We start from the raw sequence: 18,909 nt of genomic DNA on the forward strand, positions 1-18,909 counted from the left end.
CTGGGAAGAGGGTTATTGGCAGCAGCAGCAGCCTCTCAGAGTGCGCAGGCCCGCCTCCAGCCTGCCCAGTACGTTAGCCAATCGGATAGCGAGAAGGCTGATTGCTAGGTGTCTCTGCCTATGACGAGCAACTGCGTCAAGCCTGGATGGCTATTCTACCGAAGTCCACTGAGGAGCCCCGGGCCCCGCCCTCTGCCACCGCGCCTCTCCCCGCTAATGAGAGGCCGCCTTTCCTGAAGGGCGTGCGCGCCGCCCTATCGGCGTGCGCGGCGGCCGGCCCCGCCTCCCGGGGGGTGGGCGTTGGGCTGCGCCCCCTCAGCGGCGGGCGCGGCCCCAGGCGGTGGCGGCGGGCGGGGTCGGTGCCGGTGCCATGGCGGAGAGCGACTGGGACACGGTCACGGTGCTGCGCAAGAAGGGCCCCAGCGCGGCCCAGGCCAAGTCCAAGCAGGTCAGCGGGTGACTCAGGGCGGGGAGCGGCGGAGCGGCCTGGGCCCGGCGCGGCCCCGGGCCCGGCGCGGCTGAGCTCTGCGGCCTCGGCCCGGGCGGCGCTGAGGGGGCGACTCCGGCCGGCGGAGCGCTCACCTCGGCTCCTTTCCTCTCCCCAGGCCATCCTGGCGGCCCAGCGGCGCGGAGAGGACGTGGAGACCTCCAAGAAGTGTGGGTATCCCGCGGCCCGGCTCCCCGGGCGTGCGGCGGGGGGAGGCCTGTGGAGCCCGGCCCGGCGGGCGCCGTTCCTCGGCAGCGGGGCGGTGCGTGGGCCCCCCGGCCTCGCGTCGGGCCTGGGCCCCCCGGCCGCCCCCCCCCCGAGCCGCCTGGAGGCGGGGGGCAGGAGGCAGCACCCCCGGCTGAGCCAAAGGCCGCCCCGGGGAGGGCGGGCAGCAGCCCGGGGAGGCGGGGAGCGCTCCCCTGTAGCCGGCTTCCAGTTTCTGGTTGCCCAGAGCCGGGCTCTGGTTTAGTGTCTGGTGTCAGAGCGATATAAATAAAAACGTCAACAAGAGCGTTAGTATTCCCGAGGCTGCAAAGCTCTTGGAAGAGCCGCCGTGGTCACAAAAGTTAAGCTCCCAATATTTGCAGCTTATTTCTCTTGTTGATAACGTGCATAAGGGTTTCAGTGATGCATCATCCCGTGGCGTTGCTCTTTAAAAATTCCCCGTTGCCAGTCTCATGTGAATTCTCAGGTTCTCTCGCCGTAGGGATGAGGTAATGATGGTTGGAAAGAAAGAGATGATCCTTGAAGGAGGCTTAGTCAGCTTTATCAAGAGTCTGAATGTCAGAGACTAGCGTGAGAGAAAGGATTCAAACTAGGACTTAAACTTAGGTTATTTTATTATTAGGTTATTTAATACCTTAAATAATTAAATAACTAAAACGAGGCAAAACAAATAGCATATGTTTGAACCTCAGGCTTTCAGCACAGCTAGGTAGCATTAGCATTTACTTATAAAAGGCATCAGAAAATTGAGTAAAAGCCACTTATTCATGCTGCCTTATACCTGAGCAAACAAGGTACGAGTTCCGATATTAACCCCCCCGCGCTGTAGCACAAACGTGTGCCTGGGGTGAAGTTTGGACATTCAGTCCCCGAGCAAGAGCAGAACCTTGCCTATCTGGAGTGCAGTTGTTCAGATGCGAAGTAAAGGAAGGGGAGGGCTCCGCGTGGCTGTGCTTAGACATCAGCAGGATTAAGATAACACGTTCCCTGACCTGCAGCGGCCAGGATCTGGTTGAGATCAGTGCTGATGTCAGCATGTTGAAATCTTGAAAGCTCCCTGGGATCCTGGGCAGCTGAGCACTTAGAAAAAGCTCTTTGATACTTTTTGGCGCAGCTCTGAGCCTTGTTTTGTTTGTCCTTGTTTTTGTTTTTTTTTGTTCTTGCTTTGGATGATAGGGGCAGCAGGCCAAAACAAACAACACTTTATTACAAAGAACACGGCCAAGCTCGACCGAGAGACAGAAGAGCTGCACCATGACAGAGTTCCCCTGGAGGTGGGCAAAGTGATCCAGCAGGGCCGGCAGAGCAAGGGCATGACACAGAAGGACTTGGCCACGGTGAGTATGGCCCGGGACCCGCTGGCCTCTGCTCCCGCTCCCCTGCGGCAGGTTTAGGCACCGCGGGGCGAAGGTGGGCGCTTCTCCTGTCCCCTCGTGGGCAGCTGCGGTGGGATGGTATCACGAGCAGGAAGCTTGGTGAACGCAACGTCTGCGATATCTGATCTCCAGGCAACGTTAGTTAGGTAGGAAATGTTTTAGGGGTTTCTGTGCAGCCCTTCAGCACCTGCTTGGAGACAGAGCGTTGCTGCGGCTGCTGAGCTGGTAGGAGGCTTTTTTTTTCCCCTTCTCCCATCAGCTCAGCACCGACGTGAGGTTTTTTGTACCATCTGGGCCTGACACAGCATTCGGAAGCTGACTGCTGCCTTAAGGAGCAGCAGTGCGTAGTGTTACTGCTCCTGGGAGGCGGGGGGAGGTAGAAGTCTGTCCAGGATGGGTGTCGCCGTCGCTGGGACACTCGAATAGCGGAGGGAGACGATAGTGGTGATGGAGTAAGCCTGGAAGCAGCACTTTGTCTTCCAATCCTGGCATAATTGGAGGCCGTTACTTATCTGTGTGAGTACTGGGGGGTTGGTGCTGCGTGTTTGGTGGGTATGGAGCCGGTGTTTGAGACGCCTTCTCTCTTCGTAGAAAATCAATGAGAAACCACAAGTTATTGCCGACTACGAATCAGGAAGAGCAATCCCCAATAACCAGGTTATGGGCAAGATCGAAAGAGCCATTGGTAAGTTAAGAAAGGAGACTTCAGCAATAACGATAATGTTTTGAGTGCCTAGGAGGGGTGTTTTGGTTTACGTTACATTTTCCACGTCAGGAACAGTTGCTGGCTGTAGGTTATTGTGGGTGCGGTGTCATTAAGCCGTGTTCTGATAAAACTCGGATCTGCTGACTGAAACCAGAACTTAAAGCTCTCGTTCTTTGTTCTTCATCTTCGTGCGCGGGGCCGTGCCCTGGGGATCACCCCCGCGTGCTGTGCCCCCAAAATCGAGATACTGAGACCCGTGAAGGCCTGATTATACCTGGGAGGGTATCCTGCAGCCACTAGCGTCGATGTTACCCTCCTCGGCCGGCTCAGATACCGTTTTCTAGGAAGATAATCGGTGCACGAGCAAGAATTGGAGCTTTGAAACTAGTCTGGTGCTCCTAGAAACTGCAGTAGGATTCTCCCGAGCTCTGGTTCCCCTCCCCTCTTTTTTGGATGTTCTTTTCCTTAGAGCAAAAAAAAAATTGAGGAAATAAAGTTATCAGGTGAACGATCGAGTGCTGATGGCGGTCGTCTCCTTTGTCTTCTTCCAGGCCTTAAACTGCGTGGGAAGGATATTGGAAAACCGCTGGAAACCGGCCCCAAAGGGAAATGACAACAAAGCCTCGAAATCAGTTTGTTCAGACTGATCTCGTCTGGCTGGTTCTCCTTAGCCACCAGAATCTCTCTTCGTATTGCCAAGCTGACCACGAGGGTTTCAGACTTGCTTTGGGGGGGAAATCTGCCGAATCTGTACCTGCTGTAAAAGGGCAACCTTAAAGAAGCGATTTTCCTGATTTTGTTTTTCCTTCCTCCTTTCCAGAGATTGAGGAACTAAACCCAAAAAAATTCCGCATCTGATTTGCCAGAAAACTTGTGCGTCTTGGTGTTTAGAAGCAGCTAACGTTAAGACACTTGGGGTGGTCTGAAATGCGATCATTTAATTGCAACGATCGGGGGGACGGGTGGGATATCTTCTATATAAATAATTCGGGAGAGTTGGGGGTTGATCGGTGTCTGCCTTTGCAACGATGACTCAGTCACTGCATCACAATGACATTCTGGTTTCTTCCTTCCAGCCTGTTTTAAAGAGATCTATAATAAAGTTTGATACCCTTCAGTTGCACAGGGTAGTTGCTGCACGGTTACCAGCTGGCAGTCGATTTTTGGGTTGGAGCTGCAGCACCCTCTTCCTTCCGGATGCGTAAATTAGTGGGACAACCTGGCGCGGCTGGGGAAACGGCCAGCGCTGGCACAGCCGTCCTGGCTGCTCCGCTCCTTTCCCTGCCGGCGAGGACTGCAGCTCTGGCTGGCAGCCCAGAGATGAAATCAATACCGTGCTTTTATCTTGTGCGGAGGTGAGAGGAGCCTCTGGAGCTCTGCAGCGCAAGGCGGAGGGGGAGACACTCCGTCGGGCCTTTCTGTGAAGCCAGAGCCCTCCTGCTCTCGCCTCCGCCCCGACGCAGCTCTGCGGGGCGCTCGCTCCTGCGGGTGCAGTGGTGGAGCTGCGGGGGTGGCGCTCAGTGCCACCGTGGTGTCGCCTAAGCGGGGCAGAGCCGCAGGGAGAGTTGTCTGCGGCGGGGAAAGCGGGACGCCCTGCTCCCCTCCGGAGGAGCTCGGGGAGGGTTGAGGCGAGCAGGGTCCCTACCGGGCGGCCCAGAAGCCGAACCACTCTGTCGGCTGCGGTGCGTGGGTGGCCGCCGTGGCCGCGGGCTGCTTGGGGGTAGCACGGTGTTAAATTCAGTTTTGAAAGCTTGGGGGGGAAGAGGGGGGTCCTGGGCTTGGGGTGGCCTTGGGTGCAGGTGTGGGTGCCCTGGCCAGTGCCTTGGGGACGTTGTTCTTTTCCTGATGGTGTTTAAATGCAAATTATTATTAGGCACCCTTGAAAGGCGCGCAGGGGGTAGGTGGGCACCCGTACAGCGGGGTCGGGGCCGCCCTCTGCCCTGGGCGTGTTGCGCAGTGCCTGCCACTCTGCTCCCTGCCCTCCCCAGGCCGCCCCTCCAAAACCAGTGGAAGCACTGGGCTTCCTCCCCATGGTGGTTCCGTGCCCTGGGAGCCCCTGCGCTTCGTCCCGGGTGTAGGAAGGGGCTCGTGCCCCACGCAGCGCCTGCTGACTGCGCGCTCGGCCCCCTCCCACGGCCGCGAGCTGCCGGGACGAGGACGGCTGCTGCAGTAAACCCCCGCAGCCGGCGCCTGTCGAAGCACGGGCACATCGCTACGCCTTGGTGCAGAAAGTTCACGTTACAAAAGACAACAACGCTTTTCCCGAGCGCTTGGAGGTAGTGGAGGCAGCGGCACGTCCCGCTGCGGGGCCGGCGCCCCGGGGTGCGCGCCTGCGGCGGCTCCCCGCTGTCGGATGCCGAGAGCCGGAGGCGGCTGCTGGAGTGTGAGGTCTCGCTGGAGGGATGCGCTGCCCTGCAAACGCCTCGCAGGCGTGAGGAGGCAATTCCTGTTTCAGTCCTCGTCCCCCTCCGCTGGCACTGGAGATATGATGACCTTGTCCTGTAAAGAAGGGCGAACAGGAACTGGTTACGGTCAGCGCAGGCTGCGTCTGATTGGAAACACAAGGACTTCTTCCAGAGGGGAGAACCCGTGCGCTGGCCCGCCACAACCCCAGCGTAGGAACCAAACCCCCCAGCGCGCCGGGGGGGCTCCGCGTCCTCTTCTGGGGTCGGTCCTGGGGCTGGCAGCTCTGCCGGGGACTACGTGGCACCAAACCCACCAAAGAAAACCGCAGCTTGAGCTGCCTCTCGCGGTTTTAAGTTGCTGGCTCGAAGAGGAGGAGCGACGTTTGCATGCCCCGCTCCCCGCAGGGCTCCGGGAGGAGGATCGCAGCCTCAGCTCTTTCTGGAGCGGCTGCCTGATGGCAGCAGCAGCATTTCTAGGTCAGTCCTACAGCTCGGGTCACTCTTTTGCCGGCAACCAGATAAGAGGCAGAGCCCTTTGCACCTCCCGGCCGTGTTGGCAGAGCGCGGGCTCAGGGGGAGCCAGCCGGGATTTGCTGAGCTTTTAGGAAAATGCTGTTTTGGCGCGGTTGGGGGCAAGCGGGAGAGCCCTTCGCCCCGTCCTTACATCTCGAAACGTGATGTTGTCGAAGCCCTGGGGAGGACCGCTCTCCGCTGGTGTCCCGCTCGCCAGCCCTTGCCGCTTCAGCAAGTACCAGCCTCCGACAGCCACCAGCACCAGGACGATGATGACCAGGAGAAGGCTGAGCGCCACCTCTGCCACAAAGCCGCTGGAGGATTTCTCTGCGGGGAGAGGAGATGCTGCCGGGCTCGACCCACTGCCCAGGAGAGCTGCCTCCAGCCCCCACCTCAGCGCCAGCACCCCGAGCGGCACCGGGCTGACCATTCACAGCCAGAACCGGCCCCGCACCTTCCACGGGCACCTCCGGGCTGGAACGGCAGCCCCCCGCGGCGCTGTACGCGATGTCGTCCAGCGCCACCGTCCCCTCCATCGGCCACCTCTGGGTGGTGATCTCAAAGATGATCTGCGGGGGAAGATGGGATGCGGGGGCAGGGGGTGATGCATGGGGAGGGCACCCCACACCCCCAGAGGGCACCCCGCACCCCCGGAGGGCACCCTGCACCCCGGGGCCGCCCCGCTCACCTGGAACTCGCTGGGGCTCCACACAGGCACCACGCCGTCCCGCCAGCCCCGGCTCCGGTGCCCCGCCACGCTCCACACCGTGCGCTGCCCCGTCGCGCTGCGCACCATCACCCGCAGCTCCCCGCTGGCTGCAACGTGGGGGGGGACAGGGGCCCTGGCATCAGGGGCCACCCGGAGCCCCCCAGGAGCCACCGGGCCCTCCCGGCCATGCCCTCCTCCCCTGCAATGGCAGCACCCAGCGGGAACGGGCCATCCCCAGCACCTGGTCGGAGCTGAACCAGAGTGTCCGTGGTCCCGTGGGTGGGGAGGGGGTTTGCAGCCCCTGACCAAGCCCCCCGCTCCTATCGTGGGCTCATGACGCCCTCCCCAGGGACAGCACCTCCTCCCTGCCCCCGCAGCGCTTACAGAGGTGCTCCGGGATGTCCATGTGGTACCAGAACCGCAGGCAGGAGTCGGCAGCAGCAGGCAGGTGCTGGCTCTCCAGCCGGGCAGTGATGCCCCCCGGGCCCAGCACGCTGGTGTCAAAGTGCACGTAGTGACCTGGACGGGCAGGGACAGAGCGCAGGGTGTCCCCCAGTTCTGCAGCCCACCCCGCGCATCCTGCTCCCCCCAAAATGCCCAGAGCGGTGCCAGGAGGGTTGCACCCCCCCAGTCCTGCTCTTCACTGCCTTTGGGACCGAGCTGTCCCTCTCAGGTGATGCTGTGCAGCCAGGCCCCCCGGGACGCACTGGGTGGAGGGGGGACATTCATGGGCGACCCCATCCATTTCCAGCTCCTCTTCCTCCCTCCGGCCATGCCAGGGGGCCCTGGGAGGGATGGGTGGCTCCTACCGTTCCTTGTGCCCAGGGTGTGATCCTGCTCGGGGCCAGGGTACTTGGCAAGGGGGACCCCGCTCTTCCAGCCCCAGGCGAAGCCGTGCAGGCGGGGGTCTGCGGGGCTGCTCCAGCCGCACATGTCCCGCTCGAAGTCACAGGACACTGGGAAGAAAGGGGGGGGGCTGTGATGCACCCAGCGCTGCGGGCACCCTGCACTGCCCACTGGGGGACGGGGGGGCAGCCCCCAGCCCCCTCCCCACTGCCCTCAGCTTTGGGCCAGGCCAAGCTCAGGGCAGGAGCAGGGTGCCCGGCGGCCACGGCAGAGCCATGCTGGATGGGACGGGCGGTCCCCATCCCCATGGCCGCGTGCCCCCGGGGGGTGCCCATCTCCCCCGGCCAGGCCACGGTGCCCCCGCAGTGCGGGCTCTCACCTGGCTCGGGGCAGGCTCCGTCCGACACGTGCAGGTCGTCCAGCGCGATGTACCCGTGGTCGCCCCCAGCTCCCACTGCCTCGAATATCGCCTGCCGGAGGGGTGGGCAGGGCGGCACTCGGAGGCTGGCAGCCACCATGCTCCCCTTGTCACCCCCAGTCTGTCCCCCTCCCCACCGCGAGGTCCCCGGCACCCTGCCCCGTCTCACCTGCCAGTCCCCATCTGGCCGGACGGTGACGTGGCCGCGGTGCCAGGCGTCCCCCTCCATGGCGCTCACACCCATCACCTTCCTCCGCACCCCGCTCTGCTCCACAAAGACGCCGAGGGAGCCTGCCCAGGGTCACCCGCCATGGAGGGGGGGGTCCGGGGCTGTGCCGTGCGGGACCCCCACCCATCCAGACGTGTCCCCGGGGGCCTCGCAGGGTGTTGCGGTGCTCACCTGGGGTCCCGGTGCTCAGCTGGTACCAGAAGGCCAGGCACTGGGCAGGTGCGGAGGGCTGGTAGGGCTGGGAGGTGAGGGCAGCTGCACGCCCCGCAGGCAGGGAGCCCCAGCCCGTGCTCACCACCATGTAATGGCCTGGGGGAGAGAAGCCCCCCACGCCGTCACCCCCACCCAGCCCTGCTGGGGGGCACCGGGGGCCCGCTGGGGCCGGGGAGCCCCCCCGGGCTGGGGAGCCCTGGGGCTGGGAAACTCCAGGCCTGGGGAGCCCCAGGGTTGGGGAGTCCCATACAGTAGTGCCCTCTGCACACGTCCTGCCCTCTGCTCAGCAGAGCAGGCAGGGAGGGCAGGCAGGGTGCTCAGTGCAGGCAGGGAGGGCAGGCAGGACACTCAGGGCAGGCAGCGAGGGCAGGGCAGGCAGCAGGGCTCCACCAGAGCCCCGGGAAGCCGTGGCCCCAGTACCTGCGGCGGTGCTAGTGGTGTGGTCAGCCAGGGGGCCGGTGGTGGTGCCGGTGCTGTTGCTCTGCCGCAGCCAGGTGCTCTGCCCACTGGCTACCAACCCGCAGGCATCCGCCTCGAAGGAGCAGGAGAGCTCGGCCCCGCAGGGCCCCGCCGTCAGCGCCAGGTCATCCAACGCCACGTCCCCCAGGAACCCATCCCGCAGGGCCTCGAAGGCCACCTGCCACCAACACAGCGGCGTCAGATGGCCCTGCGCGCCGCCGGTGCCTGGTGGCACGGGAGGCTCCCAGCCCTCACCCGGTACTGCCGCCGGCCTGTGGCAGGCAGCGTCGCCCGGCCCCTGTGCCAGATGCTGCCTTGGGTCCCTCGCTGGGTCCACAGCACCGTCTCCTCCGCTCCCTCCAGCCACAGCTTGAGGTTCAGGGTGCCTGGGCAGAGGGGAGCGTCAGGCAGCCATCCTGCACCCCTCAGGGACCCTGCTGTCTCCAGGGGAGCAGAGCCTGGCTGGGGCATCCCTGGGAGGGTGCCATGGGGCTGCGTACCGATCTGCGGGCCGGCCAGGCGGTACCAGAAGGAGAGGCAGTGCGGGGTGGCGGCGGGCTCCTGGCGGTAGGTGATGAGCCGTGCCCGCTGCCCACGGCTCCACGGCGCAGAGGGGTCCGCAGCCAAGAAGTAGCCTGAGTGTCAGGGACAGCCAGGGTGGAGGGGACATGGACATGGGTGCTCTGAGCTGTGCCCGCATCACCTGCATCCCGGTCCTGGCTCCGGGTGCCCCTGGGCTGCCCCAGCTGAGCTCGCCCCATGGGCATGGGGCTGCTTGGAGTGCGCAGGACATGTTCTGGCCCTGGGGACGGGAGGCTGTGGGGTCCCCTGAGCTGTCTGGGGTCCCCAGGAGAGGACCCAGCCCCTTACCCAAGCCAGTGGTGTGGTCAGAGCCTTGCCCCTGCCCTGTGCCGTGGACCCATTGGAAGTCGCTGGACTGATCCTGGTACCAGCCGCACATGCCCCTCTCGAAGTTGCAGGTCAGCTCTGGCCGGAGAGAGGCGACCGTGGCAAGGGAGTGGGGATAAGGCACCCCAAAAGCAAACAGGTCTCCAAAATGTCCCTTTCTCTCTGCTCCTCTGCCCCATTCCCCGAGTTCACCCCACACAGGTGCCCTGGGGCAAGATGCATGCTCAGCCCCGGCCCCAGGGCTTCTGCACCATGGGCCTGTCCCCAGGCTGGGGACAGGGTGGCAGTCACCAGGCACCCCTGGGGGAGCAGCACCCATCTCCATGGGCAGGGGGCCAGGGTCCCTTCCCGCCCACGGTTGCCCTCCCCGCCCACGCGTCCCTGGCCGTACCCGCAGCCCCCGGCGGCACTACGTTGGGGTGGCACTGCACAAACATCACGTTGTCAACGGCGGCGCTCGCCGAGTCCTGCAGATCCACCAGCCCCAGCAGCTCAACCTGGGGATGGCACGGCGGCGGTGAGCCCCGGGGTGCCTGGTGGCACCGGCACTGCCCCGCCAGCAGCCACCCGGGCTGGTCCCTGTGCCCCCAGGCGCACCTGGAAGGGCCGTGTCCTCTCCCCCAGTGGGATGCGGACGTGTCCCCCGGCTGCGCTGCTGTGTGCTGGCGTGTGCCAGGCCAGCTGGGTGGTGCCAGCGGTGTGATCCGCGATGCTGACGGCGAGGAAGCCTGGGTGTGAGAGGCAGTGAGGAGGCTGCAGGGACCAGCAGCCCCCGGCCGCATCCTGGGAGCCCCCCTGGCACCCACCCAGCCCACGGTCACAGGGGACAGGGACAGGGACACCCTGGCTCCAGGATGGTGTGATGGGGCAGAGCAGGGCTGAGCGAGGCAGCAAAGGCAGGCAGGGGGTCGGGGGCTCTGCCGTGTGCCAGGGCCGGGCAGGGAGCAGGCAGGGCACCCTGGGGCTGGGCAGGGAGCAGGCAGGGCACCCCGGGGCTGGGCAGGGGGGTTACCTTGAGGGCCGCCGTGGATGTGGTAGCTCATCTCCATGGTGCAGGCAGGGCCGGAGGGGCCCAGCAGAGGCGTGCGTGCCTTTGCAGCAGCCACCATTTGTCCTTCTCCTGCCTGGAGTCCCAGGAAAGCCCCTGGGCAAAGAAACACCCTGAGAAGTCGGGGCAGGGGCCTCGCATCCCTGGCAGCACCCCCAGCCCCACACCTTGCCCAGGCATCACCCCCACCCTTCCCATGGTGGCGCCCACCCACCCCGGCCAGGCGAGCAGGGGGTCCCTGCACCCTGGGAGCCCCCACGGTGCTGGGGACCAAAGAGCACAGTCTTTGCGGTGGGAATGGCCTCACCTGTGAGGACGGTGTCGGCAGCCTTGGTGGCCCTCTGCACAGCCCAGCGCAGCCGTCCCACGCTGACATCGTGCCAGCCCCCAGGCCCTGCCTCGAAGGTGGTCGCTCCTGCAAAAGCCCGGGCTCAGCCCCACCAGGCCACCATGATTCCCGGGAGCTGCGTGGGCACCCACAGCCCCCAGCCGTGCCAGCCAACGGGTGCCCGGGTCACCCTGCCCTGGTCCCCTCCGCCACTTGGCTACCAGGGAGCCGGTTGCCTGCCCGTGGCTCTCACCGCAGCGCTTCTCGTCGGAGCCATCGGCACACGTCTTGGCAAAGTCGCAGGCCAGCTCCGCGCTGATGCAGCCCCCGCTGTCACAGGCCACCTCCTGAGCCGCGCAGGGGCCGGCACGCGCCCGGCTTGGCAGCGGGGTCAAAAGCTTCTCTAATGGCGAAACGCCCCAGGATGGAGAGCGGCGGTGAGAGGGCCCGGCAGCATCATCGGTGTCACCCCTTCAAGCTGTGGTCCCCTGTCCCTCGCCATCTCCCTGGCTCTCCATTGCCCCCAGCCCCATCCCTGCCCTGCCCTGTCTGCTGCCACCAGACGAAGGGGACGAAGGGGACGGAGCGGGTTGGGGAGAGCTGCTCGTGTGACATGGCTCGGGCAGGAGGTTTGGCGCAGGGGCTGGAGTGTCACAGCTGCAGGAAAAGGACACCAGGCAACCCGGGCTGGGGACCCCAGGGCAAGTGCTTGCCATGCTGCGCCCAGGATGGTCACCGTGATGAGCAGCGGGACGGGCAGACCCTGCGGCGGGTCCTTCAGGGATGCTGCCATGGACGCAAGACACCTGGGGATCGCTGCCCGCGCTGCAGCCGGGGTCGGGGACAGCTGCCCTGCGGCTCACCCTGTGCCTGAATGCAGCCCGGAGACAGGATCAGGTCATCGATGGCCACGGTCCCCGTGCCGCTGGCCACCCCCTCGATCAGCACCTGCAGGGAAGCACCGCACCGGCGAGGTCAACGCAGGGTCTTGCACAGCGTGGCGGGGATGGGCGATGCTGCCGGGGCAGGGTGGCCACCGAGGAGCCGCAGGACGGGGGAACCCAGCTCCTGTGATGGACAACACGCGCTTCCCCCAGGAAGGGCTCCGCGGGAGCAGGGTGATGCCGTGGCTGGAAGGGGTGCATGGGGTGGGGCTGGCAGGGCCACGGAGGGCTTGGGGTGACAGTGCTGCCCCTGCACACAGCCATGGCCTGCGGCTGCCCAGGGGTGCTGGCTGGGTGCCCTCAGGATGCCATTGGGGTGCCACTGGGTGCCCTCCAGGGCCAGCTGGGAGGGGGTCGGGTTGCGCGGGTGGCCATGGGGGACAGCAGACAGGACAGCGGGAAGGCACGGGGTGAGATGGGGTGGATGAAGACACCTCTGCCCTCCCCTTTCCAGTGGAGTGGTCCCTGGGCTGGGGGGGGTGGTAGGGCGATTTGGAGGTGTGGGCACAGGGACACGAAGGTGGCACATGCCAGCACCAGGAGGCTCAGCTCTGGGGTCCAGTTCCCAGGTCAACCCCTACCCCTGGTCCCATGGGTGCGTACTGGGGGTGGCCCTGTGCCCTCTGTGGGGTGGCCCCGTGCCCCTCGTCCCGCATGCAGCCCAGCTTGCCCCAGCGCTGCGCCAGCTGACCTTGAAGCTGTCCGTCACATTGAAGTCCACTCTCTCCCGGACCCAGCAGCTGCCCAGGTCCCCCATCCTCTCCCTCACCAGGTACTTGGTGGATTTGATCACATAGGAGATGCTGAGGTGGGTGGTGGTGGAGCCGTGGAGGTAGCAGTACAGCACAAGCTGGGGACGGGGAGGGGGTTGAGCGAGCACCCAAACCTCAGCACAGGGGCACGCAGCCCCCCTGCGCCCCACGGCGCGGCTGCCACCCCACGGGATGCTCACAAAGGTGGGGCTGGAGGAGCTCAGAGCTCCCGACAGGCACCGGAGATGCCACCAAACCAAACACCCGCTGCCCATCCCCAGCAAAGGACCGATGGCAGCCCCAGCCCCATGTGGGGGTCCCCACAGCTGGGGACCCTGTCCCCTGCCACCGCCGCGCCCGCACGGGCTGTGACGCAGGGTCCCAGCTGTGACTCACGGAGCAGGAGTTGGTGGCCTGGAAAATGGGACTGCTGAGCTGGGCCGGGCCGCTGGCCCCCGCTGCCGAATCGCTGCCCACGTGGAGGAAAAAACCTGCGGGAGATGCCGGGAAGGGGCTGAGCGGTGCCACATGGGGCATGTGGGTGCAAGGCGTTGTTTTCCCAGCACAGCCTTAAGCCGAGCCCAGGCGTGTGTTACCCCAGGGCCGGAGAGCACGTCCGCCCCGGGGCCAGCGATGCCCCGGGGACCCACGGTGGGGCTCCCCTGGGGTGCCGGTGCCCGGCCACGCACCTGCCCTGCTGTTATTGCTGTGGTCCCGGGTGGGGATGCTGTACGCGGTCCCCAGGTTCAGGCTCGTGTTCCTCTCCCATGCCAGCTGCCCGACCTCTGCCTTCCAGTTGCAGAGATCTTGCTCAAAGGAGCAGCGGAGGAAGGACTCTGCAGGGAGGGAGGGAGAGCAGAGTGACCCAGGGAGGTCCCTGTGAAGGGCTGTCCCCCTCCCCAAAACTCGTGGGGTGATTTTACCCCTCCAGCCGCACAGCCATGGGGCACAGCTGGGGTGAACCCTGCCAGCCCCACGGCCCAGCTTTGTCCTGCCAGGGCAGACCCTCAGCCCGTCTGTGTGGCCGGGGGGCAGGACCCCCTCCCCAGGGCCAGGGATGCTCACTGCACAACTTTGGATCCTCGTCCGAGCCGTCTCCGCAGTCATCGGTGCCGTCGCAGAAGCGGTGCCGTGCCAGGCAGGAGCCCTGGCCGCAGGCGCTCTCCTCCGCCCCGCAGACCTGTTGCCTGGGCTCTGGGGCGGTAGGACGCGCCGTCAGCACACGGCTGGCCCCGCTGGCATCCCTGGGTTGCTCGAGGGACAGGCTTTCGCTGCCTGCCTCATGCCCTGGCCAAGGCAAGGTGCCCCCAAGACACAGCGGGCAGTGGGAGAGCTCCCCCGGGGTGCGAAGCCCAAACCAATTTCCCTGGGGATTCCGGCTCACATCTCATCCCAGCGGATGCGGGACTCACCCTGCAAGCCGCAGTTCCTGAAGATGATGTCGTCGAGCGCCAGCTCTACCCCGCACGCAGGTGGTTGTGTCAGGGAGAAGATGAGCTGCCGACGAGAGGACGGGGATGGCATGAGCTGCCCAGGCATCCTCGGCTCCTGGGGCATCACCTCCGGCCCCAGCTGGCGGGGACGGTGCCCGGGCACCGACATGGCCCTGTCTCACCTGGAACTGCCCCGTGATCCGGCCTGTGTAGGCGACCAGCTGGTGCCAGCCCTCGCCTCCGCGCTCGGGGCTCTGCCACAGCCCCACCGCCTCGTCCCTGTACACCATGGCCAGGCGCAGCACCGGCTGCTCCGTCTGGTTGAGCCCTGCGGGGAGCCCCAAAACGTGGCCCTTGGCACTGGGCATCCCAGTGGGGACAAACCGAGCCCCACCAGCTCTGGCGACTGGAGACGAGACCCCTGGATCCCACCAGCTCTGCTTGCAGAGCATAGAGGAGGCGAGCAGGATGGCAAGGACCCATCTTGAGGTACCAGTGGCTCTGTCCCTGCCATGGGAGCAGATAGTCCCATCCCTCCCCACTGCCACCCACCGTCACTTCCCTGTGCCGAGTACCCCAAGGCCCGTCCGTGCCCACCGTGGGCACCCTCACCGCTTCCCGAGAGGTGGTACCAGGCCCTGATCTCGCACGTGGCGGCTGCTTCCTGCATCACCGGTGACCTGAGCCAGGCCGTCGCCGTGGTCTTTGCCCAGGGGGACACGGTCACCATGAACCACCCTGGGGAGGGCAGAGAGCAGAGCAGGGGCTGCAGCCCCATGGGATGGCACTGGAGCTGCGGCAGCACCGCTCCTGCCCCACCATGGGTCTGCTCCATCCCCTGCACCCTACAAGGATGGGTGTCCCGGCACCCTGGCTTCAGGGCACCCATGGCCCGGAGGTGCAGTGCTGTGGGTGCCTGGACCCTGCTCAGCAGCCGAGCGGCTCCCGCTTACCCAGGTCGGTGCCCACAGTGTGGTCTGAGTGGGGACCCGTGCCCCACGTGGCCAGGCTGGCCCGGCCCCGCACCCATCTGTAAGCCGAGGTGCTCACGTCCCGCCAGCCGCAGTCGCCTTCCTCGAAATCGCAGGTGAAGGGGGTGCCCAGCGCGGCTGAGCCCCACAGGTACCCTGAGGGTGGGGGGACGGGGGTCAGGGCAGGGCTGGATCCACCCTGGGGACCTGCACCTGCCCTGGGGACCTGTGCCCAGCTGGGGGACCTGCACTCATGCTGGGGTCCTGCACCCACCCCAGGGACCTACACCCACCCTGAGGACCTACACCCACCCTGGGGACCTATGGCCACCTCAGGGACCTGCACCCACTTTGGGGACCTGTGCCTACCTGGGGGACCATCACCCATGATGAGGTCCTGCACCCACCCTCGGCACCAGCACCCACCCTCAGCACCAGCACCCACCCTCAGCACCAGCACCCACCCCAGCACCCTCCCTGGGATCCTGCACCCACCCCAGGGACCAGCACCCAGGGTGCCCCCAGCTCCGTCGCCTGCTCTCGCCCCAGGAGCAGGGCCTGGCAGTGGGGCTGGGGGGTTCGGGGGTCGGGGGTCTGGGCACCCACCACACTGGTTCTCGTCGGAGCAGTCGCTGCAGTCGCAGGTGAAGTCGCAGAGCTGCTCGGCTGCGCTGCTGCAGCTGTTGACAACCGTGGACCCACCGGGGAAGATGGTCCCGGCTACGGGAGAGACAACGGGGCTGAAAACCCTGCGAGGATCCGGGCACGGTGCCCGCAGCGGGTGACCGAGGACACACGTGGCCCGCAGGTGACGTTTGTCTGGGCTCCCTGGTTTGGGACGCTGCTGGGGGGTGTGCTGAGCTCTCAGCAGCATCGTCCCTCGGACGGGCCCCCGCCACTGCCCCGGCGCCCCACACTTCCCACATCTCCCACTTTGCCATCTCCCACCACCAGCCCCGCTCCCGCGTGCCCTCAGGGTGCCAGAGCCCGCCGGGGCTGGGGCGCTGACCCTCCAGCCTGGTATAGCACACCCCTGCTCCGAGTCTCAGCCCCCATTTTGGGGGAAACAGGAGAATTTGGGCATTTTCCTCCCCACGCTGGTATTGGCGATACCCAGCCCGGCGCTGGTGGCTCCAGCACTCACTTCCCAGTGAATCCCAGGCTGAGCTTCACCAGTGGAGCCCAGAGGGTTTTGCTGGGTCGTATCTGCCCCGGCCCCCCCAGAGCAGCGCGGCCCCCCCAGAGCTGGGGGAAGCAGCGACCCCCAGGGGCCCCCAGGCCGGGGAGGGACGGAGCGGAACACCCAGTGCCGCGGCCCCTTCCCTCCCCGCAGCACGACCCCCGTGTCGGCCGAGAGCTCACCCAGCAGCAGCAGGAGGGCGAGCACCTCCTGCCCAGCCATCTCGGCCTCCGGGCCACGGCGAGGGTAAAACGGAGCCAGGAGAGGCATGGGGCTGGCAGGGGAGGCCACGCCGCGAGCCCTGGGCTGGAATCTGCTCCCCAGGACCAGCCCCGCGTTGGACTTCAGCCCCGCCGTTATCGGCTTCCCAGCCCCGGCAGCGGGGTTTATGGCGAGGCGGTTTGCCAGGCTGGGAGAGGTCACCCGCGGTCCTGCCGCCTGGCACCGCCGCCAGCATCACAGGCCGCCCCAGGAGACCTGTGCGTCCCCAGGAGACCTTCAGCTGCTTTTCCCCACTGAACCCCTCTTCTTCAGCTCCTGTTTTCCAACTGTGCTGAGATGCTGGGTGCTGCTCTGACCCCGATGGGGCCAGCTCGCACAGTCCGGTGGCACACACCGGCTCGGCGAGGGAAAAGGCCACTTCTTTCTGCCAAGCCAGTGACGCTGCCAGCCCTGGAGAAGCTGGCACCTCTGCCAGGGGCGCGGGGGCCGTGCCCTGCCAGCTGCCTGGGCTGCATCGCGTCTAACCACAGGGAGAAACAGTCCCTGAGCGTAAGGAGCAGCGGGAGAGCCTTTGGGTGCAAGGCACAGGTTTGGGCGCCGGGCACAGGCTCTGGGTGCAGGGCACGGGCTGGCAGCACGGTGCACCCTGGCCAGGGAGGGCGGCTGTGCTGGGGGCAGGGGAAATGGGGTGCAAGGAGCAACCCCCAAAGCAGGAAAGGTATAAAGGGGTCACGATGCACCTGGGCAACGGGGAGCCACAGCAGGCAGGGATCCGTAGGACTGGGGGGGTTTAGCCATTAAAAACGTTGGGGCTTTGAATTCAGAACAAAATTCCGGCTGCCTGGAGACTTGGGACAGGCTGGGAGAAGAGGCAGGGAGAGGCAGGAGGAGCAGCCTGTCCCAGCACCCAGCTGAGCTGGTTTTGCCAAAAGCTGGGGCTCCAGCGCAGCCCCAGGGACCCGCCGGGGCAGCCCCCAGCCGATGGCAGGCAGGAGGGGGGTCCCAGCCTGCCCGCTCCGGGCAGAGCAGCCTGGCAGCCCTGCGCTCCCGCTGCCATGTGCCGCCTGTGCGGCAGCCACCTTCAGAGGGTGCCCAGGCCAGCGCCGAGCCTGGCAGGCTGCCTGCAGCGCTCCCTCCCCAGGCTGCCTCTCCCCTGCCTGTACCCGCCCCAGCAAGCAGCCCCTGGCCCTGGGGACCCAGAGGTGCCATCAGCGGGAGCCAGCCCTCGCCCCTGCCTGCACCGCTCTGCCTGGCAGGAGCAGCTCAGCACGCAGCTCGTGACTGCCGCGGGGCTCTAGGGCCACAACCCGGTCCCTCCTGGGGGGGACAACCCCAGCAGAGCCCCAGGAAAGGCTGTTCAGCCTGGAAGGAGTGTGGCTCAGCAGCCAGAGCCCCCGCACGGCACCACCGGAGCTGCCTGGCGGTGACAACCACTGCCCCTGCCTCAGTTTCCCCACCTGGGCAGGGGGGCTGGCACTGCCCCAGGGGAGCTCTCCTGCCTCCGCTGCCGGCAGCCCCTGTGCCCGCAGAGGGGCCCCTGCTGCTGAAGGCTGAGCGCGGAGGTTTCTCCCCTCCTAGCCGACGGCCTTGGACAGCGGATTGCAGCGCGATTGCATCAGGTGCAGTAAAATGCAGGGTTCAGCTCCTTCCCGCAGCAGGAGCCGGGACAGGCAGAGGCCAGCAGCCCTGCGCCCTCCCAGCCTGGGTGCCCTGGGGCCGGCAGCGCCTGCAGGCAGGAGCCCTGCCCTTCCCACGCTGCCTGCAAACCGGGCAGGCACCAAGCTGACCACGAGCCAGCGCCGTGGCCTCTGGCGAAGCAGCCACCAGCCTCCCGGGTGCCACCGGCAGGGCACCTCCAGCAGGTCTGCTCCCTCCCCTCTGCACCGGGGAGACACGGGGAGATGCTGGGCCCCCAGTATAAGAGAGACATGGGCATACTGGAGCAGATGCAGCTAGGGGCTGTGACGATGATGAAGGGAACGGGACTTCTCACGAGGAGAGGCGGAGAGAGCTGGAGCTGGCGCAGGGGGACGTCACCCATGTGTATAAAGACCTGACGGGGGCAGCGGAGGGAAGGAGCCAGCCTCTGCTGAGCAGCGAGCGGCCCGTGAAGGGACAAGAGACAACAAGAACAAAGCAAGAACATGAAGCACCACTTAAGATTAAGAAAAACCTTTTTTCCTGTGAGGGTCGTCAAAACCAGAGCAGGTTGCCCAGGCTGCTGTGGGGTCTCCATCCCTGGAGAAGCCCAAAACGCACCCAGCCACAGCCCTGAGCAACCTGCTGGAGCTGGCCCTGCTGGGGCCGGACGGGGCCGTCGCCAAGGTGCCTCCAAGCTCTGCGATTTGGTGGCTCAAAGGGAAGCTGTGCTCCTCCATGCGACCGATCCAAGGCCCTCAGCCCCCACCGCCCAGGGTTTGACGCTTCACAGCCACCAGTGTTCGGGAATTAGACCCGTGCACGCGTGACCGCTGGGGGACGCTCACCCCGGCATGGGGGCGATGGGCAGCACCTTGCAGGAGGTATGGTCTAGGCA

The 18,909-nt window shown here is 65.8% G+C and overlaps 2 protein-coding genes across 2 annotated transcripts; one reads left to right on the plus strand and one right to left on the minus strand.

Annotated features, from left to right (window-relative positions):
* Window positions 1-217: 217 nt before the first annotated feature.
* EDF1 (endothelial differentiation related factor 1) lies at window positions 218-3,911 on the plus strand. Its single transcript, XM_087752459.1, has 5 exons — window positions 218-448; window positions 606-657; window positions 1,889-2,049; window positions 2,680-2,773; window positions 3,346-3,911. Exons 1-5 carry the CDS (start codon window positions 371-373, stop codon window positions 3,405-3,407), a joined length of 447 nt encoding a protein of 148 aa, XP_087608585.1. The 5' UTR covers window positions 218-370; the 3' UTR covers window positions 3,408-3,911.
* Window positions 3,912-4,691: 780 nt separating this feature from the next.
* Window positions 4,692-16,373, minus strand: MAMDC4 (MAM domain containing 4). Its single transcript, XM_087753170.1, has 29 exons — window positions 16,334-16,373; window positions 15,578-15,691; window positions 14,954-15,127; window positions 14,613-14,738; window positions 14,183-14,328; window positions 13,980-14,064; window positions 13,633-13,761; window positions 13,257-13,403; window positions 12,964-13,058; window positions 12,507-12,665; window positions 11,735-11,819; window positions 11,125-11,274; window positions 10,851-10,958; window positions 10,508-10,639; window positions 10,093-10,223; window positions 9,887-9,992; window positions 9,457-9,573; window positions 9,087-9,221; window positions 8,842-8,972; window positions 8,548-8,764; window positions 8,086-8,223; window positions 7,855-7,976; window positions 7,647-7,737; window positions 7,231-7,377; window positions 6,806-6,940; window positions 6,401-6,528; window positions 6,167-6,281; window positions 5,864-6,039; window positions 4,692-5,293 (listed from the first exon to the last, which is right to left on the minus strand). The coding sequence occupies exons 1-29, from the start codon at window positions 16,371-16,373 to the stop codon at window positions 5,246-5,248; spliced, it is 3,627 nt and encodes a 1,208-aa protein (XP_087609296.1). The 3' UTR covers window positions 4,692-5,245.
* Window positions 16,374-18,909: the final 2,536 nt, after the last annotated feature.

This window comes from Nipponia nippon, unplaced genomic scaffold (genome assembly GCF_047370975.1).
Source record: "Nipponia nippon isolate SJK-2023a ecotype South Korea unplaced genomic scaffold, ASM4737097v1 scaffold_16, whole genome shotgun sequence".
Lineage (NCBI taxonomy): Eukaryota > Metazoa > Chordata > Aves > Pelecaniformes > Threskiornithidae > Nipponia > Nipponia nippon.